Below are 24,528 nucleotides of genomic sequence, written 5' to 3'. Positions count from 1 at the left end.
GAGGAGGGACGCGGAGGCCACCGAGCGGTCAGCCGGGCCGCGGCGCCGGGCTGGGGGCCTCCAGGCGGCGCTGGCCGCGGCGCTCGGGAGAGGGCGAGCGCGCCGGGCCGCCCGCGCCTCCTGCCGTCCGCGCCCGGGGGTGGGCCCCGCGCCGCGAGCTGCCGAGTGCGGGGAGGGAACGAGGCTCCGGCTCGCCTGATGGATTGACTTGGAGATGGATCGAATTACACCATTTGCCGTGCCTCGATTTGTTTGGCTCCCGCTCCGTCCCGCTGCTGCTGTCGTTGTCGCTGCCGCTGCTGCAAGGACTCGCCACAGCGGTGGCGAGTTTCAGGATTATATCGAAGAAGCCAAAACCTAGAGACACAGGGATATATCTCTTTTTTTCCTAATTTTTTATTTTTTATTTTCTTTTCTCCCTGAGCGTGACAAGCTTTCCCCCCCCCCCAAAACCAGCCTCTCCCCCATCCCCCCCATGAGGTAAGACAGCCCTATAAAAATTTGCTAATGCTCTAGGCGCCTGGTGGGGATCGGACCCTGATCCTTAGAGCCTGAATTGCTTCTGGTGTATGTGTACGTGTGCGTATGCGTGTGTGTTGGCACTGGAGAGTTGATTTCTTTTCCAAGCTGTTCTCTCCGCCCGCCGTACCAGGGACGCGCAAAGGGCTGGAGAGGTTTGGCGGACGCGTCAAAACTCGCACTGCTGGAGGCTTGCGGGGAGGGGGCCCCTCAACACTGTGCACCCCCCTCGGGGGAAAAAAAAGCGGAAGGAGGGAGCCAGCAAAAGTTTCTCGCCAGGCAGCGCCAGCTCCGCGCTCCCCCGCACCTTATCAGGGGGAACCCGGCTGCTTCGGTGCCGGGCACCACGTCCCCAGCCCACGCGACCGCCGAGCCAAGGCTGAAGGAGCCGGCTGCGGGCTCCGCCGCCCCCTTCCGCCCGCCCCGGAGCCGACTCTGGGACCGCGGGGCCAGGCTAGCCGTGGATGGGCGAGCACCCGCCCGCGCCAGGAGAAGGGGCGCAGCTCAGCCGCCGACGGACGAGCGGCTCACGGCGGACGCCGGCTACCTGTCAGTGCGCCCCCGGGTCGGACGGCCCACCGGTAGCGCCTGTTGGCTAGGGGCGGGGGCTCGGGGGACTCGGCCCTCCCCCAGCCCTCCAGGCTCCAGCACCGGCTTCTGCCCGGAGGGCGGCCACTTCCCAACCCTCCCTCTCCCCCTGCTGGCCAAGCGCGCCGCGGGCGGGCTCCGGGGCCCAGAGCTGCCCGCCCCCCACCCGGCGCCCCGTTTCTCCTCCCGGCCGCTCTCCCCCGCAACTTTCCGTGCTTTGTTCTCCGGCTGGAAATGATTTACGGAAGCGTCTTGGACACGGTCTCCGCCAGGCGGCAAGAGCCCAGCGCTGAGATGTGTTACGTTCTCATCTACCCATCAATTATGGATGGAAACAAATAAGGAAGAGTCAATTTTGCATGAGCCCCTTCTCCGGCGGCGAGAGGCATTCTGCAGCCGGGAGGGAGCCGCCGCTCGCGTCGGCAGCCGCTGGCAGGGGGATGGTGAGGCGGAAGGTAGGGAAACTTTTATCTCCCGTCTTGACAGCAATGATGTTTGTTCCAGGTCTGCAGAAATTGATACCAGCAGCCGCCTTGGGTAATTTGGAAGGGCTTAAAGCTTCCTCTGTCGTGTATAACTCTTGGATTGAAACTAAAGGTCATAAAGGACTTGAAGGTGTGGATGAGAACTGAGTTTGAAAATGTTTTGTTAAATCAGCTCTCGGGACCACTGCTGTCAGGTGATTCTCTAAATCCCGATCTTGTAAAGAGCTAAATGTCATGGAGCTAGACAGGAGTGAAGTAGCGGTGTTATACGAACCCAGGGTAGTACTACTCATTCTGAGGTAACCAGTCAGCAACCCAAGTTCCGGCATCCCCACTCCTCAGCACGTTCAGCTGGGAGATTCACACAGAAGGAACAGTAGATCATTATTATAGATATACAGACTTTGCAAACAATAATCGGACCTTATGTCCATCACTGTGGGCCACGGCTTTCCCTTAAAAATAACGGTAGTGTTTCCAGTTACTTGGGAGAAGAAATGTGTAGGGCAATTTTCCCAAGAACTTCTGGCTCCTAAGAATTTGTCTGCAGTAAAATGTTTTAGTTGCTTTTTAAGGATTGTTCTTCCCTCTACTTGATATTTGGGGCAGTAACGTGGATGCTTTTATTTCAAGGCTGAAGTCCTGGGGAAAGGTTTAACATTTTTTAATCTGGTTTGGTCTCCGTCCCTCAGAATTGGAGAAATAATTGTTTGGAGAAATTTTTCAAGGTTTCTTCCTTGTAGAATTGAGAAATCTTATCCCAGACAGCTCAAGGTGAATATTTTACTATTCTTTTGGTGGTTTAACAATAGGTTTTGATGCTGGTTTATTCATGTTGTTAAAAAAAAAATCCCCTCGCTCTCTTTGATAGCTAACTCAGGAAATTAAGTTGTGTGTCGTCACATTTAATGTAGTGGGTGACAGGCATATTCTGTCAGGCTGGCAAATATTACACAAACATTTACGCTGGCTTAGATGAATAGAAATTGCCAAGTAAGCTCTGAGATTTGGGCCTATATTACCATGAACTTAAACATCTTGAGGTAAATAAACATAGCTGAGTTTTGTTTTTAAAGTTGGTATCCATGCGTTGATTTAGGTCCCTAGACTGTGCTCTCAGAAAGACAAATAAACAACCCTGAGATTTCCAAATGGTGTTGTTTAGCAAACCATTTTCTTCCAGTGGTACATTTGGTGAAATTAACAGCCAGTTACTATTTCTTATTGGATTCTAGTTGTTGCCTGTTCTTGTTTCTGTTAGAGATGCTACATAGGTAACCTTTTTTGAGGAACATTTCTGTGATGCAGGACAGTGTGCCTGGAATATCGTGGCTTCTCCTTCACCAAACAGCTAGTTAACTTGAATTTGATTCGGATTTGTGGGCATTCTGCCCTCTTTCTCTTTATTTATTTATTTATTTATTTAGGTGCCCTCTAATAGCACCATCTGGTCTTGTCTCCCCTCGTTTGGATGGATTTGAAAGATGGTTGTGATGCAAACCTATTAGTCCTTAGAGTGAGGGTAACTCCCTTAGAAATCCAGTAGACTTAAGTTCACTGGCTGCCTGCTAAACAGGAAGGATCTGTCCAGTAACTGTGCTCTGGGTAAGTAGGCCCCTGAATCCTGTGTGGTGGTTTCTATTGCATGAAAGGCACACAGACAAAGTAAGCAGGAATTGGAGCTTTGTTTCACAAAAATGCCCATAATTGTTAAGGACTTATTGAAACTGGAGAAGTTCTTCACTTCTTGCTGCTCCATCATAATAAGCCTTGGTAATTAGCTTAGTCATTGTTCTTGCATTTGAGTTTCACTAAGAGACAAAGAGTGAAAAATGCATCTGAAATAGGGTCATTTTTCACCCTTCTGATGCATTTTATGCAGAGTTAAGAGCCTGGCTGAATGCCTAACCATTATTGGTGTAACCGTAGGAGGTGGACTCCTTTCTTAGCATATTACAAGATAAAATATTACCTTTTATTTCAGTTAATAGACTTTAAGCCTGCCCATTCTAGATTCATTTCTAGAGGAAGCAAGAAGTGCTTGAGGTATGCCAGCCAGTCAGTATTTATTGAGTCCCTGTCGTTTGCAAGGAGCTATGCTAGCCGATGTTCCAACATCAGGTGAGGCAAACATGTTTCTCTACGTTCAACTTAAGTAAGAAAGAAGAATCCAAAGAAACAGAGAATGGCAAAACTGGATCATTTGGCAAGAAATGTAAATCTGCATCTTTTTTTGAAGCATGTTATTTCATCCTAAAGATTTTAAGGCAAGATTATCCATACCACATATTTATAGGGGGCCAATCTTCCTGCCTTTAACACTAATAGTGCAGTGTACTATTAGTGTAATTCACATGTTGAAACTGTCATTGGAGCAGGAGATCTCGCTTTCAATGGCTCATGTGAATGGAGACTTAGAGTTAAAATCTACCAAAGCCAGTGTCTTAGGTTGCAGCTTATTTTGTGAACAGCTGCCAACTTCCAGTTGTGGGGGGAAAAAGTGTGTTTTGATCTATTCCCATGACATGTAGAGAGAATGAAAATCATGTAACTATTTTAAGCATATCATAACCCTTTTCAGTGAAGGTGGCTATTGTTGGGCTAACTTTTCCTCCTCAGACCCTGACAAGTGTCAGTGCAGCTGATAAGTGAAGCTGCTTCCACTCTTCCCAGTAGGATAACTAGGAAACATTCTTACTTTGAAAAGCAACCGTTTATGTAACCAAGAGTGATCAAATCAGTGGTCCGCTAGATACCACACGAGGTATACTTTTCTCAAACTTTTCTTTTCTATTAAGCTTTTGTTAACTCACCCAGATTAGCATTTTAACAACCCTGAAGTGAACTTCTGCCATTCTCTCTACTTGGACACAGTATGTAGATCATCCATCATTCTGTCCTTGGCTACAACAGGCTGCTGGCTCTATCACCATTTGGAGCTACACAGAATCCATCTGACTGTGAACAACACAGCTGGCTACAGCAATTTTTTCTTCCACACCACTGGCAACATTGTCTGGCTGTGGTAACTAAAGTTAACACCCAGAACAGGAGGTTTCCAGTGTTTGCCAACCTGTGCTGGGCCCCTCACCCACTTCTGGGGGCACACCTGCAGAAAGGCCCTGCTGGCTTGCAGTGGCATGTTCCACTTAAGAGCGGACTTGCCTCAACCTTACGTGACCCACAGGAAAGCCTCTTTAGACTTGATACGATTAAACCACCAGAATTACAGAATTAGAAGGAGTCATTCACACACCACTCATCCTAGACCTTCAGAACTCAGTCTATTGAAAGGGGGAAGAAAAGAACGAAATAGCTTTTAGCCTGTGATCCCAAATGACTGAAAGCAGAAAAAGACCCCTGTCTAGTTCTTTGGAGAGCTGAAGTTATCATTGCTTCATCTCTTTTCACAAAGAACGTGTGATGTACCTAAATCTGGGACCCATGAGTAACGGAACCCAATGCTTTCTATCACATTTTTTGGTTTGTTTTCTTCTTTTTACTCTATAAGATATCTGTTACAGTAGTCATTGCTTGTTAAAGCAAGAATGGCATGAATTAGGTGGACATGTTTATTAGGTTATGTTGCCAAGCTTTAAAAAAAAAAAAAAAAGACTTTTATAATTAGAAGTACTGCTTTTGGAGTTTGATGTGGGAAGGGGAGACTGCCTCATATTTTGGTGGGAGATAGTCTTCTCACCTCTTTTCCTAATGTTTACTAATGAAATCAGCCACAAAACAGCTGAGATGCTGTGATGCTCCTGCGGATGATGATGATGGAAGAGGAAGAAGAGAAAGCAGCACCCACAACAACTACACTTATTGTTAGTCTGCTTGCTAATTTCTAGGCACACACTAAGATCTTTATCTTAATTACATCATGTAACAAACAACTGGGGTGGGTGAGGCAGATTCTGTTATTATCACTGCTTTATCAAAAGAAGAACTCAAGCACCTGAGAAGTCAACTCACTTTCCTGAGGTCTTAGAGCAGGGAAGTGGTGGAGTCAGGATTTGAACTCAGGTCTCCCTGACATCTCAGCCCACCATGTCATCACTGCACTGAATTGTTTCCAGGAACATAGATCACCTTGCAATCTTCTGACTCCCTGATATTTCTGACATTGCTTTTTCAATAAAAGAGTCACACTTTGAGGGAAATCTTTGTATTGAATGAAATGATATGTACAGAATCGGTATGCTCTTAAGTTTTAACATTTCTCTAAACTAGATCATATTGGCGTACTCTTCTTTCATTTTTATTCCTGTTGGCCAGATAATTAATGACACGCTCTTCTTTTCAAGTGTCCTAGAACAGCATCTTTTCCCACCATTTTTCTCCATGTTAGGCTTTCCTGTCCAAGATTGCATGGCATAGGACAAATGGCAGTATTCATCACTCGCCACCAGAAAAGTGCTTCTGCGTCAGGGTGCGATGGACATTCATCTCCCTGATCTTGGCAGGTGAAGATCGGTTATGTATCTCTGTCCCATTTCCCAGGAGTATTTATGGGCCCCATCAGCAAAGACAGTGAGGGCTGCAGCTGTTCAAGCATTAGTGGCACGAGGATGGAAACTGTCTTACTGAAGTTTGACTATGTATTATACTGTAATATACGTTTTTCTTACTTATGGTTGAGAGAGAATCCTTTCACCTCTGTGAGTAATCAGATACGTTGTTGAGAAATTGTCACCCATGCATCCGCATTTTTTGTTGTTCTTTTTTTTTTTTTTTTTAATTTTTGACTGTGTTGGGTCTTCGTTTCTGTGCGAGGGCTTTCTCTGGTTGCGGTGAGCGGGGGCCACCCTCCATCACGGTGCGCGGACCTCTCACTATCGTGGCCTCTCTTGTTGCAGAGCACAGGCTCCAGACGCGCAGGCTCAGTAGTTGTGGCTCATGGGCCCAGTTGCTCCGCGGCATGTGGGATCTTCCCAGACCAGGGCTCGAACCGTATCCCCTGCATTGGCAGGCAGATTCTCAACCACTGTGCCACCAGGGAAGCCCTGTTGTTCTTTTTTATTCAGGATTCCTATGGAAGGGAAAAAAAACAAATACACATTACCACTACATATAATGCTGAAATTTAAGGTTTTCAACATACATTTTTGGAAAAGAAATATGGGTTTTAAAAAGTCCAATATGTTGGTACATGTATAATAAGGCCTCAGGAAGATCTGCAATTACTTAGCCTATTATTGGAGTCTATATTTAAAAATAAAGTCAGGAGTTTCTACTCAGTTGAGGAACTGGCACATATGAACGAGAGCAGATGAAGCTCTTTGAGAAAATAACACTTCCATTCCCAGGAGCCGGCTGTCAGCAGACCAGGGACTCAGACTCCCCCAGCGCCTACGTTGGCCTAGGCCTCTCTTGTCATTAGAAGGGTCTCTGGAAACTTTTTGGTCTGCAGAGTTGTCTACGTTTAGCAGTAAGTCCCCAAACCGCCTGTGGGTAATTGGTGGATCAAGTAAGTATATTTTTAAAAGCTATAAAAGAAGAAGGAAGACAGGCAGCAAAAGGGGAGATACAGAATGTTGCAGTTGCTTCTGTTTTTGTCCTGCTGGGGTAACCATTTGTTCATTCAGCTAACTTTTACCAAGTGTTGGCTCTGTGCAGGGAGGTGCCAGGGCGGGGAAACGGTTCAAAGAGGAACTGACATGGATCCAGAGCTCAAGGCTCTTACTAAGTGGTGTAGAAAAAACAAGGTACCCACATAGCCAAAATAAAATGGCGAGTGTCTTAAGTGCCAGAAAACACACACGGACCTATGGTAATTGAGAGGAGTGAGAAGTTATTTCTGGCTAGGGTGGTCAGGGAAGGCTTTGTGGAGCCGCTGATATTCGAGCTGGTCCTTGACCTAGGTAGGATTTGGACAGGTGGACAGCAAGGGGCAGTAGTGGAGGTGGTGAAAGGGAGGGCATTCCAAGCATAGAGAACAGCTTAGGCAAAGGCCCTGGGATGCGGGTAGGGGTCTAGGTCACTTGTCCACGTTTGGGTCCTGACCTAGACTCGCGTTTCAGGTGTGAAGAAGCAGTTTGCCGTGCAATCTACAAATATTTATTGAGTGTCTCTGGTCTACTGTACTTAGCCGATCAGCAGATGGCCCTGCGGCTTAAGCCGTCAGAATGAATGGGATCAATCTTGTGATGATTCAGGAGTTTGCTCCGTGATCAGAGCTAAAACCCCACATCAACTGCCAACTGGTTCAGTGTTACACGGGAATATTGCAAGGGATCGTGTGATTTGCCTCGAATTACCCAGCAAGCTGGCTCCCCCCACAGAGGGGTTTAGCAGAATCAAGCTAGAAGGTTGCTGCTTCATGGGCTTTATTTTTTGCTTTAACTTGAAGAGACTCTAGACAGAGACTCTATAACAAACAAAGAATAAGCTGCATACATAGATGTGGGTTTGGGGAGGATGTGGAGATAGGAAGTGGAAGAGAGAGTAGAAACTTGTTGAAACCGTGAGAGAGGCATGAGTTGGACTCTAGGTGCTCGGTAGAGGAGCCCGCAGGCCCCATGAGGTTAGACTGCCTGTTCACGGCTGTAACTTAGCAGAGTGCGTGACACATAGTAGACGTGGTGCAGATATTTTAGTAAACGTGTTCATTGAGTTTAACTTTTCATTCGATTGTAGTTATAACTTATCATGCCTGGTAAAGTTCGCAAGCAATGGGGTTAGAGCTATGGCAGCCTTTTCCTAATAGAACGAGCGAAAAAGTGGCAGTAAACAACTTGGAGTTACTAATACTTCCTTTTAGAAAAGCCCATCCTTGAGAGGCCCTGGGGATCCAGCATCCCTTTTTGGGTCTGAGTTTTCAGGATAAACTCACCCCCCATCAATGCCTCTCCACGACCCTACCTTCCCAACTCCCATACCTTCACCTTTCTCCCCTACCCCCACCACCACCCACCCCATGCCCAGCCGTACTCCAAGCGAGGCTGTTTGGGTATGAGGGTTTCCAAGCCATCATTAACCCCTTGAGTTAACGTAAATTGTAATCAATCCACGATTAAATTTAATAGTGGAGGTGATAAGCTTTCTGGGAGGAAAGACTGGAAATTCTCTGTAGTATAAGCACGTGAATACATAACAAAGGAAAAATAAAATGAAAACAATCACATTGGGGAATGGTTAAGCCAATTGCTTTGCCAAGAATTGCTCCAGTGGTTCAATTTTCCCTGGTATGTTTAAGTCTTTTACAAGTTAATGGTTACATGACAGACAGTCTGAGAGAAGACTCTTAAGTCTGAGGAAACACTGCCAATGAAAGATCAATGAGAAATTATAAAATAGGTCAATGGGGAAAAAGGGTTAAGCATATACAAATTCAATGTTAGGGACTTTTCAGGAATATTCCAGTGACGTAAAGCAGAGAACCTGCTGGATCTAGGAATTAGTCTGGCTCCTACCCAGTTACTTTTTGAAGTGACGGGCGTGCTGCGTCCCTGCATAGAGCACAGTTGCTTTCCAGACAAAACCTAAAATAAACTGGCCTGGCTCAGCTCAACTAATAATAACAGCTAGCCCTCACCGTGTGCTTACCAGGTGCCGTGGCACTGTGCCTAGTACTTTAAATATGTTACCTAATTTAATCCTCATGCTACCCTTGAGAGTGTGGGACTGATAGCTCCCTCAGAGTTAGCATTTATGAAGCGCTGACCGTGTGCCTTATACTCTTTTAAGTGGATATATTAAATCATCTGATCAGAATTCTTTGAGGTGGGTACTATTATTAATAATATCCTCAGTTTACACAGGGGAAAAACTAAGGGATGGGAGATGAAGTAATTTTCCCAGGGTCAAACAGCTAATGAGTGGTGGAACCAGGGGACTCGGGTCCATGGGAAGCAACTTAGTAGGGTGGTTAAGGACATGAACTCGAGCCAGCCTGTTGGGGCGTGCGTCCTGGCTGTGTGATCGATTGGCTGTGTGATCTTGAGCAAATTACTTAACCTCTCTGAGCCTCGGTTTCATGACATAAAAGGTGGATGATGATGGTAGTACCCACCTGGTAGGTGTTGTGACACATAAATGAATTAAGATTTGAACAGCACTTAGAATGGTGCTTGGCTAGCAGTGAGTGCTGTATTTATCTCAGTGTCTGTTAAGTAAAAGTAAATGCAGTCTGGCTCCAAGGCCCGTGCTTTTAGCCCTTATACTATGCAGTCTTTTCACATGTGATTTTATCGTATCTCCTTGACTGATATATAGACCTTGAAGCCAGTTTTACAACCAGCTCTTCTCTACCACCACCCACTACACTTGCCACAGATTCAGCCAGACTGGAAAGGGGAATTTGGCAGGAGAGCTCCAGGGGCCTAGAGAGTCACCTCAGACCTTGACGCCTAGCTGCCTAGCCCTGACCCAGATATCAGCCATTTCAGATTCATGATGTCAGAAATCTGGCTTCCTCTGTTGGTTGGGCTGAAGGACAATGTGTTCTATGCTGGTTGCTCCCTAGTCTGATTAAAACCTGAATAACACCATGGAAGTTCAGGCCCTCTCCTAACAATTCCTGTCATCACCCACATCTTTGATCTCTACCAGTGGTCCTCAAACTTTAAAATTTATCAGAATCACATAGGGCTAAAATGCAGATTCCCAGGGCCCCAGCACCAATGGGTCTGTGTTGCTGGGTCTGGAATGGGGCCCCGGAGTCAGCATTTTCAACAAACTCCTCAAGTGACTCATGTGCTATGGTCCCTTGACCACAATTTGAGAAACAATGCTCTGGTGTAGCCAGAGTTTCTCAAACATCAGTACACCTGCAAATTGCCCGGCATCTTGCTAAAATTCAGATTCCCATCAAAGCCAGGTGCTAGACTTCAAGGCTAGTGTTGGCAGGCCACTAGGTAGTAGATCTCAAACCTCTTGCCTACAGCACAGGGTGAATGGTTATGAGCCAAAGGCATCCTGGCCAGCTCATGAAAGAGTAAGAAAGTAATAAAATCTGCTCAAAGCTGCCACTTTTTTTTTTCTAGTTTGCAAAAGATCTTCACAGTGAGCAGAAATTAAGAAAGAAAAAGGACACTCACTTATTTCTGCGGACTGGTCTATATCATTTCATAAATGGAGTCCTGGGCCAGTATTCATAGCAACAGTTTTTGATTTAATGATAAACTGAGATAAGGGTAATCAAACTTCATGCTTCAGGGCATCAGGTGATTGCCTGCTGCGGTCAGGATGGAATCTTTTCCCTTGTGCTTTGCACAACTGACTAGATGCATTACAGAGAGGCCTCGGGCTACGCTTGCAGGAGCTGGGGCAGGAGGCCCTGGCAAAAAACGCCGATGAATGAGATCACATGGGAAATGGTCTTGTGTGGGATGAACAACCCCATCATCTGGCCTTATCATTTTTGTTTTATGTTAGGATTCTACAAACCCTGGGTGTATATTTCTATAAACCACATGATGAAATTGGCAGCCTACTGTATCTGGAATCAGATGACCTAGACTCCAACTTTGGCCAGTAGTGGGCTCTCTGAGTGACCTAAGGAAAGCACTGTCTCCTCGGAGGCTCTGTCTCCTCATCTGTGGACTCACAATTATAACGAGCATCAAATAAGATGTTGTCGATAAAAGGGCTTCGTAAAAACCAGATAAGTGCCGCTCAAATGTAAGGGATTATTATGATACAATGAATTATACTTTATGGAATCACCATTTATTACAATCACAATATATAAATCTCCTCTCTATATAATGATATCATGCATAATGACAGTGAACATTTATTGAGTTCTTCATCTCTGCCAAGCACTAAAGAGTTTTATTTACATTCTCTTATTTAATCCTCATGTCAGCCCTTTGGGGCATATCCTTTTTTTATTCCCATTTTATAGATGAGGGCACAGATACTCAAGGAGCATAAGTGAGTTTCCTTTTGCTGTTGTAACAAATTACTACAAACTGAGATGTCTAAACAACACAGATTTATTACCTGACAATTCCGGAGGTTCGAAGTCCCAAATGTGTTTCACTAGGCTAAAGTCAAGGTGTCAGCAGGGCTGTATTCCCTCTGGAGGCTCAACGGGAGAATTCATTTCCTTCCCTCTTCCAGATTCTAGAGGCCACCTGCATTTCTTTGCTTGTGGCCCCTTTCTCCAAATTCCAAGCCAGCCATCATATAACTCCGTCTTCTGCTTCCATAGACACATCTCCTTCTTGGATTCTTCTGCCTTCCTCTTCCATCTTTTAAGGACCCTTGTGATTACATGGAGTCCACCCAGGTAATCCAGGAAAATCCCCCTATTTTAAGATCTCTTATTTAATCACATACGTAGAGTCCCTCTTTCTGTATATAATAGCGTATTCAGAGGTTCTAGGAATAGGGCTTGGACATCTTTGGGGATGGATGGGGACATTATTCTGTCTACCACAGTTAAGCATCTGCTAGGAGCACACAATGGCAGCGTCAGAACTCATGGCCAAGCCTGTCTGACTTCAAAGCCCATGATCTCAACCACTCACTATAAAATCTCCTCAATTCAGTCAGTGAAAGAAACAATAAAATCACAGAACATAAGTAGTGAGGAGGGCCATGTTACTTTTAGAATAATCAATTGGGGGCTTTTAAATATCATTTTAGCAGTAACAACAGAGAAATTAACCTTACTGATCTCCATGTCCAACTTTGTACTAAGCATTCTATATATATAGTCATTCACTTTTTTCTTGTGAGGTTGAATATTATTTACCTGGTAACTGAATTGACAGGGTCCCTGAATCCAGTTGTCTTTCATGGGGTGACTAAATAAAGAGCATTTGGGGGACCAGGGGACCATTTTGGAGGACTATACAAAGGTGTTTTAATGGAGCTATTGGTCCAGCAAAGGATGATTGACAAAAGGTGATGGATATAACCAGACCATCCTTTGCTGTCTCTGCAGTGTCTCTTGGCCAATTGGATGTGGTTCCTCAGGTAGCACTTACCCCAGCCCATCCACTGATAGCCAAGACCGTCTCCAACTTATGAGGCTTGATGTCCTCAGAGGTCAGTCAGAAAATCGGGAGCCTGTGTTTTGCTAAGAATTGTAGAAAGTTATCAGAGATCTCTTTCCCACTCTCTTACTTTTCTTCTCTCTCTCTCTTTCTTCTCTTTGCCACACACTTTGCTGATTTCTGAGGCTTAATGTAGTTTTAAAGTTCAAAACGTGCACCCATCACTGAAAAGGTGCGAGAGGACAGAGCTGGAGTCTGGAAATCTGGCCTGGCTCCTCTGTTAGCCCACCAGATAGCTCTGGACAAGGCCCTGGCCTTGCTGGCCCTAGCGCTCTCATTAGAACAAAGTGAGGTCGAGATGGGCATCAGAGACAGTCTAAATGATTTCCAAGTTTCTTTCTAGTAGTAGGATTCCTTAATGTTATATTTATCTTCATATTTTAATTGCCTCATAGTAGCAAATCTAATGGTGATTTAAAAAAATATGAATCCACTTCTTGAATGTGCATATAGCTATCTGTACAAAGAGACAGACACACAAGTAGTCCAACTTCTCCAATTTATTATTGCCATTTACAATTTACAACACTTTGCCCTTTTCTTTCGAGATCACTTAAACTTCATTGCTGCTAATATAGTTTTTAGACTCCATTTTCAGAAATACATAGATAATATTTTCAGTTAGCAGTAATTGCACCTCATTCAACTCTCAGGGGCTGATACGCTACCATTGCACAATTTCCCTGTAATTTTCAGTTACTTCCCTGAAGAGCCACTCCCCATGGAATGTGTAGGACAGACAGGGCAAATGAGTTTCAAAGTAGAGAGCCAAACCTGATTGGTAGTAGCTGTTGCATCTTGTGTTGTAGAAACTTATGGGGCTACATCTAAGGTCAAGGAGAAAAAGGATACCTTGACTGATTTGCAAAGTCTTCTGTGAAAAAGGGAGAGGGCATGGTAACCTCTATACAACAAATTCACCATCTTTGATTCAGTATTTTCTTTGGAGACACATATCCCTCTTAAAGCACTCACACTCATTAATGATCTCTGTACAGATTGATGAGTAATTTAATGCAGATGTCATCTGGCACAATGTCTCAGAACCGAGCTTGAAAATAAGTAACTCCTAATGGATAAGGAAACTTGGTAATGATTACTTTTGCCAGTTCTTACCATTTGCTTTATTTTGTTGCTATTCCCTCAATTATGAGGGAATATTTTTAACATATTTAACTATTTTATCAGAGACTCAAAAATGTGATGAATGATTGTGCTACTACAGATAACACCTTCACCGTAGATGTATAAATGTGGACATATATAAAAATAGAACACCACCACACATACACACAAACACATACAGAGGTTTTAAATAACTTTTCAAAGTCAGACAGACATAGGTTGGAATCCCGCCCCCTATCTGCTAACTAGATGTGAGAAATTGGGCATATCACTAGCTTCTCCAAGTCTTAGTTTACTTTTCTGTTAAATGGAGAAAATGTCCCTTAAGAGATGGGAAATAAATTAAAGCTAATGCATGGAAATTGGCCAGCTAGGTCCTAGAACACAATAGGTGCTCAGTCATGTTGGTTTTGGCTACAAATAACAGAGAACCCAACTCAAAATTGCCGAACAATGAGGAACTATAACATTAAGTCAATAATAATAAGTCCTGAGATGGGGTGGCTCCAGGGTTGATTAATTCTTTGGCTTAACAATATCATCAAAGACTCAGGTGCTGTCTATATTCTCTGCCATTCTCATCCTGTCAGCCTCCCCTTGGCTAGCTCTTTTCATGTTCCCAGTAAAACTGGCACATTCCAGGCGAGAATCCAGCAGATCAAGAGACCAAGAGTCCCTAAGAAACCTTTCCTAGTACAGACTCTCCCATGGATAGAATCATGACACCTGCTCACACCTGTAACCTAAAGCAGCCTTGGGCAGGAGAATGGGACCACCACAATCGACTTACATGGAGGAGACTGGCTTACCAGTGGATGCATGAACAAAATACAAACTATTTGTATTTATACATTGTTATATATGCATATTATGTGCACACAGTGTACATGACATAAACATATTCATGAGTGCTTTCAAGCTATAAAACTTTAGTGTTTGGCCAGAAATATTTTTCTGCCATTATTTGAAAATTTTATGTCCCTAGAACAGCATTTTCATTTAATTAGGCAGTTAAAAAATATAAAAGATATGACATGGGAGGACAGTGCTACAAACAAGTGGACAAAATATATCAAATGAATTTGCTCCCATATTTTTTTCTTTCCCCCCCCCCCCCGTGACTTGTTTTAAATGAGAAGATACCCCTGCCAGATTAACACACTTTGAAACATCATAATAAATACAAGCCATAATTATGAAGCCACTTTTATCTCTTGAGAGGTAGAGACAGAAACACTCTTCTTCTCTTCAACTCTGAGATAAATGTGAATTTATAATCCTGAAAGTTACCCACATTTTTTGTCTTTCTTGTCCCTTAATGAAATATACTGCAGACTACCTGAGTGGAAATCTTAGCCTGGCTAAGTCTTCCTTCACTCTGTACTGTTCAACCTCTTTTCCTGATACAGTAATGCAGTAAATCAGATCCTAAGGCCCCCGAAAATCTGGATGAGAAGGTTCCTCCTTTACCTGTCTTTGTACGACTTTGCAATAAGCTATAAAATTAACCACCTAGATTTTCAGTATCAGAAATTTCTGCTTTCAGTGTTTTATGGCTGCATTTTTGTTCACGAAAGGGAAACTTCACTCAGTCCTTATCAGATAAAAGTCTCATTCCTTAAAGGAAGCAGTAGCCCTTGCTCTGCCGTTCTGTGTATACCCAACCTTCCGAAGAACGGTTAGTCTCCAGGAGTCCAAATGGTCCTAAGGTCAAATTCTGATTCTGATTCTGCCATTCAACCTCTTGGAGCCTTGTTTTCCTCACTGGAAAATCAGGATAATATATCTACTTCATAGAGATGTTGTGGTGAGGTCTTTCTTCAGGAGGAAATATATGCAAAGCACTGAGCATGGTATCTGACATAATAAAAAACTCAATAAATTATAGTTTTGTTATTACTACTGTTTTCAAATCAGGGATGCTTGGCAATATGAAATACTCATATCTGAAGTATTTTGTGGATTTTGCACATGGATAGGTTCATAAAATATATCTGGATGGCTACTTCTAAACACACAAAGAGACAGAAAAAAAAAATGCAAGACCAATTCTGCTAAGAAGTGGCATTTCTTGAGCACATAAAAGCATGGTAATGCTACCGCACGTACACCTTGCTGCTCACATTTTGGACATGGTTCTGGCAACTTATTTACGTTGGGGCTGGGAAATTTTATTATGTTGTGAAGTATTTTCAGATTATGAATTGCATCACTTAAATAATGGACCAAGTTACTCACAGTGACTTACTGTATCAACTCAACCTGACCCTGGGTCTGAGTTGTAATTTTCTAGGCGCATTCCCTCACTCATTCATATACACATTCATTCACTTATCCACACAATAGATAATTTTTGAACATATTCAGTGTTCAAAGAGCTTTTCTTCCCCTTGGCCTTCAAAGAGTCAGAGTTTAGTAAATAATGAAATAACTGCATCCAGGATCAGTTTCATGGGTGTGTTACCTGTGCGGTCACACTGGGCCCCATGCCTAGAATGTGCTGCTTCAGCCATCTTGAAATTCTTAATAATTTTTGAATAAGGAGCCCCACATTTTCATTTTGCACTGGCCCCTGTGAACCAGGTAGCCTGGCCCGATTGCTCCTTTTCACCAATGCTGTTTATTCTGTAGGATCTGAGTTGACAGGGTCTGAGTTCCCACTGCCTCGCACTCTCAGGCAAGCTTCCTAATTTCCCTGGGCCTTGGTTCTCTCAGTTGTAAACTGAGGCAGAATAGACATGGTCTCCAGGGTCACTGCTGGTAATCTGCACACTTCAGGAGAGTAAGACACGAGTGTCAAATGATGTCCACCCTGGGTTTGGATTGTAACGGGGGTGACCACACTCTCAAAATTCAAAATTAGGATATGGGGATTATGGGACCAAAAGAAAAAAAAGTTGCAGTCAGGACTCTTTTTGAGAAGTTGAGCTGTGTAGCTGAAACTTTTGATCTCTAGACTAGGCCTACATGCTGTTTAGTGATTTTACAACATAAAATCGAATTGACTGAACACTGGCATTATTCTGCTCATTTCGTTTGGATTGTCCTTTCCTCTCTATAGATTTTATGCTAATATCCCAGAGGAGACGTAACTCACTCCAGTATTTTTGCCACACTTAGAAAAAAAATCTATATCCAAGACTTTAAAACTCTCATATACAAATATTGGCATCCTTAAGGGTTCTCTAATTTACAGTCCTCATTTTGTATGTTACAAGGTGATAATCAAACTATTTAGGCAGCCCGCTGGCGTGGGCAACTGGCCAATTAAAACAGACCCCACAATGTGGTGCCAGGGGGAATGCTGGCTCTGGGCATATACTGTGTGGGCTTAAACTTCAGTTTTACCTTGTAGAGGAGACACCACTGTACTCATGGTGGTCCAGATATCTAGTTCTCTGGAGACCCAGTCTCTCCAAGGTGCAAGAAAGAGGTACCACCAATGAATCTGCAGTCACCCTGTGTGAGAACCAGGATCTTTTCTGATTCAGTCATTATGACACTTCAGAGCACTGTTGCCAATGCTGTATTAAAACTTGTAGCTGTTTAATGGCAAGCACAGACTTCAGGTATACTCATGCTTTTTATCAAGTTGAGGTCACCGGCAAACTGAAATAAATAAAGACATATCAAAGAAAAACAACTTTAAGTTAATTGAGATGTAGCAGTCATCATTTTTAAGATAGACCTTCAGTTCTGCCTGGAGCTGCCTTCCACTTGAGCAAATTTTAGATCACAAGACAATTTGATGCTCAGAGTGTCTCTAATCACCCACCTAAACATTTGCATCATTAAGTGGACCTTTTTCAACTTTGCACTCATGTTGTTGGCCTGTTTGAGCAGTATGGGAAGCCGTCCTGTAATGTTAAAAGCCCACAAACAACTCCAGTGTAAGTCACAGTACCAGGGGCCAATTAAAATCAAAGCCTTGGTGCTTGGTGCTACAGATTTCATCGCTTAAATATTAAGCAATTTTTACTCTGACATTGATCAAGAGGTGTTAATGTAGATTCTTTTAAACAACTCAGTTTAGGGGGTGTGTGTGAGAGAGAGAGAATGGTAATTTTTTCTACTCTCAAGAGCTGGAAGTATCATGTCTTTGGGCCTCCTAAAAGTTACTCAGTTTAGGGGTTGTTTATTTATTCACTTATTTTCATTTAATTTAACCTCATTTAATTCTAGTTTATCTTGGTAGAGAACATCTTGATTTCTTCCTGTTTTATTGTGTGCAATCAGATGATTAGCTTAGGAGCCTTGGAACCAAATGCGAGTTTATATTTTAGCTCCCAAGATATTTCTTCAGCCCCTAATGGTTGGCTGACTGATGTGTTTACATTTGTATTAGCATTGAGTGGGCTGATTCAAAAAGGGCCACAGAAAGAGCTGAAGTCTGACTTCTTGTTACTCTAACTCCTAGAGGCAGAATTACAGAATTATCTTTATCTGCTCTGGTATTTATTTTATGACTAAGAAAAATGGCTCAAAGTGACCAAATTCTGAAATGGATTCAGTGTTCCAGCAGCCATTTATCTTTAAGGTAAAATGTAAACAGTTCTGCTTAGAAATTAGTTTAGGAAAACATGTACTTAATGTTGTGCTACACATACAAATAAAAGTATACTTAATGCTTAGAATGTCGCTTACATGGCGGGTAGTGAAGTAGGGTGATGACTCCAGCAAAAAGGCTGGCAATGAAAGCGTCCTTACTTCTTCCCACTCCGCTCACCAGCTTTAAGAGGAAGTTTGGAATTTGAGTGAGCCAGGTCTTTCTTCTCCATTTTCCTGTGCATGTTTTTAGACTAGAGAAAGGAGACCTTGATGCCAATATTTAAACAACTGGGGTAAAAATGGTTTTGGCTTTAAATATCCAAGGACACAATTGCAATCAGTTCTCCTTTTGCTTTTGCACTTGACCACTGAGAAGTCTAAGCCAGGTTTTCTTTCTCCTGTGTGACTAGAATTCTTAATGCAAAAGGCAGTCACCATACTACTAGCACCAGGAGTACAGCAGCGATTTTGAATTGGCATGGATCTTTGTGAAAATCAGATTAAAGCTCACTTTAAAAATAGAAACTGTTGTTGCCGGTTTTATTTTAGCACTTTATATTTTGGAGCCCTAGGAAGGAAAAAGTAGGAGGTTAGAAGGGGAGAAGAGCAAAGCCAAAATTATGACATGCTAATTTAACTGAAATCTCTGAATTACTTCCATTTTCTTTTACTGAACACCCAGAGTATAAATATAATATTTAAAATTACAGAGGACTTATTCTGTAGGAAGTTACCATTTAAAATAATATTCCAAGAGACATATTCCGTAGGGTCCAAGTATTAGTTCTTGGCTTTGGTCAACAAAAGGGCAGTAAGTGCCTTCATCGAGAAAATGCTCAGCTTATTTGGGGTTGGAGGGTGGCTTTATATATATATATATATATATATTTTTTTTTCAGTGTTGTGCTTTTTTTAAGTAATTAATTAATTTTATCTTTGGCTGCGTTGGGTCTTCATTGCTGCGCGTGGACTTTTCTCTAGTTGAGGGGAGTTGGGGGCTACTCTTTGTTGCGGTGTGCGGGCTTCTCATTGCAGTGGCTTCTCTTGTTGCGGAGCACGGGCTCTAGGCACGTGGGCTTCAGTAGTTGTGGCTTGTGGGCTCAGTAGTTGTGGCCTGCGGGCTCCAGAGAGCAGGCTCAGTAGTTGTGACACAGGCTCAGTAGTTGTGGCACACTGGCTTAGCTACTCCGCAGCATGTGGGACCTCCCCAGACCAGGGCTCAAACCCATGTCGCCTGCCTTGGCAGGCGGATTCTTAACCATTGCACCACCAGGGAAGTCCCGACTTTATATTTTTAATTGATCATCTCTCCATCTCTCCTCTTATAATGTTAAAAAAAATACAAAGTATTGTTTTTAAAGGGGAAAAATCCTAAAATCACTTATTTTGTCTTTAGTCTCTTTTAATATTTGTCTATATGTATCTCTGTTGTTATAGAGTTGTAATCAGTGGACATACAATTTTATATTCTGATTTAACACCACTTGGTGTTACATCGTAAACTGAGGATTACTGGTCTTCATTATTATCATCTGAATGGTTGCATAATATTCCATGAGACTGGTGTAATATACTTTTGTTTTAACTACTCCATGTTTAGAAAATTAACCTGTTCCCAATTTTTTCACCATCATAAATAAGCATCTTCCTCTAACAGGTTCTTCTTTTGTTCTTCTTACTTTAGATCATTTGCTTAGGATAAAGTATTAGAAGTAAAAATTACTGAGTCAGGGTTAGTATTGTTAGCATGCCTGGATGGGAGCATGTGTGTACACATTGCCAAATTGTTTTCTAAATGGCTGTACTGATTTACCCTGCCATGTGCAATGTATTGATTTCATCCCAATTTACTAGTATTAAATTTTATCCTTGAGCAAAAAACAAAAGGTATTTGCATTTTGTAAAATTGTACCTTGTTGATGTAATTTGCATTTCTGATTAATAACAAGAAGCCTGATTTTTTAAGAAACTGAGATAAGACATTTTAGGGACAAGTTTAGTCCTGCTTGACACACAGAAAGACAATCTGAAGACTGGGAGTTGTCATAGCATCTACATTCTGACCAACAGCTTCCTGTGTCTCTGCAATATATCCACCTCTGACAGCTAATTTCAGTCTTCAGCTCGACTAAGAGGAGAAAGCAAAAAAAAGCAATATTTCAGGCCACAGAGAGTACCTTAAAGGATCCAGGAAAGGATTCTCCCCAAAACATGCAGTATCCATCCCCAAACCGAGTGTTTAAAATAACAGCAATCATTCATTTGACTCATGAATCTACAATTTGGGCAGAGCTCAGCAGAGAGACTCATTTCTGCTCCACGTTGTATCAACTTGGGTGGCTCAACTAGGGGCTGGAGGATCCATTTCCTAGTTGGCCCACTCATGAGGGAAGCCCATGGGTGTTGCCTATCATCTGGGAGATCAACTAGGGCTGAGAGCCACAGCCTTAGTCCCTCTCTACATGGGCCTCTTCATGAATGCTTCATAGGCAGCTTGGGCTTGCTCATACTATGGTGGCTGGATTCAAAAAGTGTCTGAAGAAACAGAAAGTGGAAGCTGCCCATTCATTATGTTCTGAGCCCAGAAGGTGATATAACATCCCTTCTACCATATTCTGTTATTCAGGCAGCCATATCCCAGATTCAAAGGAAGTATCTATACACCCACTTCTAAATGGGAACAGTATAAAAATATTTGGGGACCATGTTTTTAAACTGCCATACAGTATTCTAGCTCTTTGAAAGGCTAAGAATCTAGATACTTGAAACATCATGGACTGGGAGGTATTATATTATAGCACTGGCCTCTACCCTTGCTTTCTAGAATACTCCAGGAGTGAGTTCTCCGTTTACCTAACTCACCTTTCCCACAACAAGGAATTCAGTCATTCAGTTTGGTGTCTCTTGACTGACTTTTCCACTGTGGAAATCTAGCAGCATTTCTTCCACTCCCCAGCCTTCCCCAGGAAACCAGGTCTCGGGGCTTTCAATCATCTGTGTCATGCCTCTTTTCTTTTAAGATAGATATTAGAGGTGGGCCTGATGCATCTCAAAAAAAATAATGACATTAAGTATATTTGCTGCATTTATAGTGGCAAAATGTTTATCATCTAATGTGCTGAGTGTTGCATTTATGAGGATCTCACCTGATTGCTTAGTGGTTTATCTAGGTGTTTCTATTCCTAGTGCCAGGCAAAGGGAAAGGCAGTTTCTTTGTCCAGTCTTCCAAAGAACATTCCAAGAGAGAATTTGGAACATAAAAGAAGACACTGAAATCACCAGAGGTGGTCTTCAGAAAAGATTAAATTATCACAGGGCAGGGGACACAGAAACAGAGTTATGCTAATAATGATACTAGCAGCAATAACCATAATAATAGCTAATACTTACTGCACTTATTTGACTAGTACAGTTTTAAAGGTTTTTTGAATATTAGGCCTGTAACCTTTAAAACAATCCTTTAAGATAGTCCAATTATTTTCTATTTTTTACAGATGCAAGGTGGAGTAGTTTTTCCAAGGTCACACCGCTAATGGGGGGTGGAACCAGAGTGTTCTTAAAGTCCATTTCCTCATTGGATTGTATGAGGGTGTTTATTCTCAGGCGTGGTGAGAAGATGGGCCATGATCTCATGGCTCCTTCTGCAGGTTTCCACAGTGACCCCCTTTTTCAGCCATTTCTCAGGGTTGAGGTGGGCTGTGGATAAGAGTTTCCACTTGTCTACTAAAAGAAGTAGACAAGCCTTCAGAGGTGGAGACTTGCCTTCTTACGTGCCCCCGCCCCCCATCCACTCTGCGTGGCTTGCAGGACCTTTAAAGGAAGAGATTCCCAAGGGAGCCTTTCCTTAACTCTGAGGGACCAAGGAGCAGAGCGGGGCCTGGCGGGCTTTCCACCCTCAATTTGTGTCCACGCAGGAACACCTGAACGAGGAGTTTCCCTGACTTTGGGGGTGGGTCCCCATTGCATCCCTGCCCTGTCACCGCCAGAAACAACTTGAAGGCTCTGATGTTAGGTCAGGGATGGTAAGGAAAAGGCCCCTGGCGGCTTCAAAGGTGGAGGTAGGAAGAAGAGGTGGAAACCAACTCCCAAGACTTAGGGAGACAGGATCTTCGCTTGCTTCCGGCTTGAAACTCCTCTCTCATTAGTTTTTTGTTTTCATGGAATCTTTATTTATTTGTCTGCTGCAGTTACCTGCTAGGTCATTAGACTAGAAGAAGAGACGAGTGCTGCTCATATCTTAAAATAACAGTAATAAATCAAGCTAAAAACATGACAGTGTGCTTTTCTTAATAAATTACAAAGGCCTCTTTTCTCCTCTCCTTTTTGTCTCCTCTGCATTATCTTTCTCTGGTGTGGTGATTAAGACGACAGACATTGGAGTCAAATTGACTTAAGCCCCGCTATTTAGTTTTGTGACTGGAAACAGATTATCTCTTTATTTCCTTATCTGAAAATCTGGGGAAATAGCACCAGCCTCCTGGGGAGTGCTTAGCACAATGCCCCGTGCTTCCTCAGCATTCAGCCAGGGCTTGTTGTGATCAATATCATCTCTACTTCTCCAGTTTCTAGCATGTGCATATTACACATAACTCCAGGTGTGTCCCATGAACACGAGAGGAGATGTTACCCAGCAAACCCTGCTCTCTTAGTGGAGCAAGCATGGTAAATATTTCATGTAATGGCCTGTGAACTTATTTCCACTAAGAAGTCATAGATCCCGCCTTCCAGGAAGGAACTCAGTCTAATCAGAAAGACAAGCATGTAGATGGCCAATGCTACCCACCATGGTCAAACCATAGTCGCAATGCATGGAGTGTTGTGAAAGGAGAGAAATGGAAAAGGGCTCAAACTGGTGAAGGGTCCTAAGGGACGAATAGGAACTTGCCAGTCGGAGGAGAAGCCATGGAAGGTGTTCTTGGTCCAGAGAACAGCAGGAGGCCCAGCAAGGCCCTTGCCTTGCAGAGTAGCTGCATCCAGGGAAATAGGCATGTTAGTATTTATCTGAACAGAAGCAGAAGCGGCGTCCGTGTACCGTGCTGTGGCAAACTGCGACTAAATAAAGCACTGATGATGATACTACTTCTTAACACTTGGATAGCACCTTTACAATTTACAGAGTTTTTTTTTTTTTTTTTTTTAAATTTATGTATGTGTTGGGTTTTCGCTTCTGTGCGAGGGCTTTCTCTAGTTGTGGCAAGCGGGGGCCACTCTTCATCGCGGTGCGCGGGCCTCTCACTATCGCGGCCTCTCTTGTTGCGGAGCACAGGCTCCAGACGTGCAGGCTCAGTAATTGTGGCTCACGGGCCCAGCTGCTCCGCGGCATGTGGGATCTTCCCAGACCAGGGCTCGAACCCGTGTCCCCTGCATTGGCAGGCAGATTCTTAACCACTGCGCCACCAGGGAAGCCCTACAGAGTATTTTTACTCACATTTTCTCACTTGTCCCTTTGAAAAACCATGGTGAGTTCGTCAGCAGCGATGCCCCCTTATCTCACCTCCAAAGAGGCAACAGGGCTGGCCTGGGAGCATGGGAGGCCGCTGTATCACACACATGCGGGTGGTGCCCTTGCTGCGGGGTCCCTCTGCTCCTTCACAGTGGCTTCCATTGCTTCTCCCTTTGGCAGGATGGATGCTGCAAAAGACACAGTAAGCCGAGAAGGTATACATGATCACTCGAGACAGGGCTTAGGGCCTGGGAACTTTTGATTAGGGCACCTCGAAAGGAGTAGCCCCACCTCCATTGGGTTGAAGATCATGCCCGTTAGTGGCTGCCGCTACTTGAGTTCCCACCACCCCGAGGGCTCTCTGGGACCTTAGCATGTGTAATCCAACGTGAAAGAGGCAGCTCTCCCTCTCTCCCCAGCTTGGTACAGACACAACCACTTTGGAGGAAACCCAGAGGTCCCTCCTATCTTTTTCCTCCAAGTACTGATTAGGGTTCTCTACTGAATCTGCTTGTAACCCCACTTTTGTCCATGTATCCTTTATACAAAAGACCTCAACCCCTCCATCTCCCCTGGCTTTGTAATCTTTCCTCTTTATCAAGGAGCTGTGAGTCTGTAATAAGCGTAGGAGGTGAAAAAGAAAGGCAGCCACACTTTTCCCTCCAAAGGTAACCAGGCTAATTGCAACAATGTTCAGCCCGTTTGCAGGTGTAAAGCAACACTTTTTTCTGCACCTCCCCAGGATGCTGCCTGTGACAGGGATAGAATGTGGGGCCCCAGGTCCAAGGCACTGGCCACTGTAGGAAATGGGACG

The 24,528-nt window shown here is 43.6% G+C and overlaps 1 protein-coding gene across 6 annotated transcripts in view; it reads left to right on the top strand.

The window, feature by feature from the left end:
• The first annotated feature begins 445 nt into the window (after positions 1-445).
• SEMA6D (semaphorin 6D) overlaps positions 446-24,528 on the top strand; it is a 55,072-nt gene continuing 30,989 nt past the window's right edge. For 5 of the 6 annotated variants that reach the window (XM_007170457.3, XM_057544558.1, XM_007170456.3 and 2 more), the window contains exon 1: positions 961-1,562. In XM_007170457.3, the coding sequence (XP_007170519.1) occupies positions 1,436-1,562 (127 nt within the window). In that variant the 5' untranslated portion in view covers positions 961-1,435. Of the gene's footprint in view, positions 481-960; positions 1,563-24,528 lie in introns of those variants that run through there. The other variant, XM_057544559.1, reaches the window with a different exon arrangement.

This window comes from Balaenoptera acutorostrata, chromosome 3 (assembly GCF_949987535.1).
Source record: "Balaenoptera acutorostrata chromosome 3, mBalAcu1.1, whole genome shotgun sequence".
NCBI classification, from domain to species: Eukaryota; Metazoa; Chordata; class Mammalia; order Artiodactyla; family Balaenopteridae; genus Balaenoptera; species Balaenoptera acutorostrata.
Note: the sequence above shows the minus strand (reverse complement) of the source record. Positions and strands in the feature narration are given on the sequence as shown.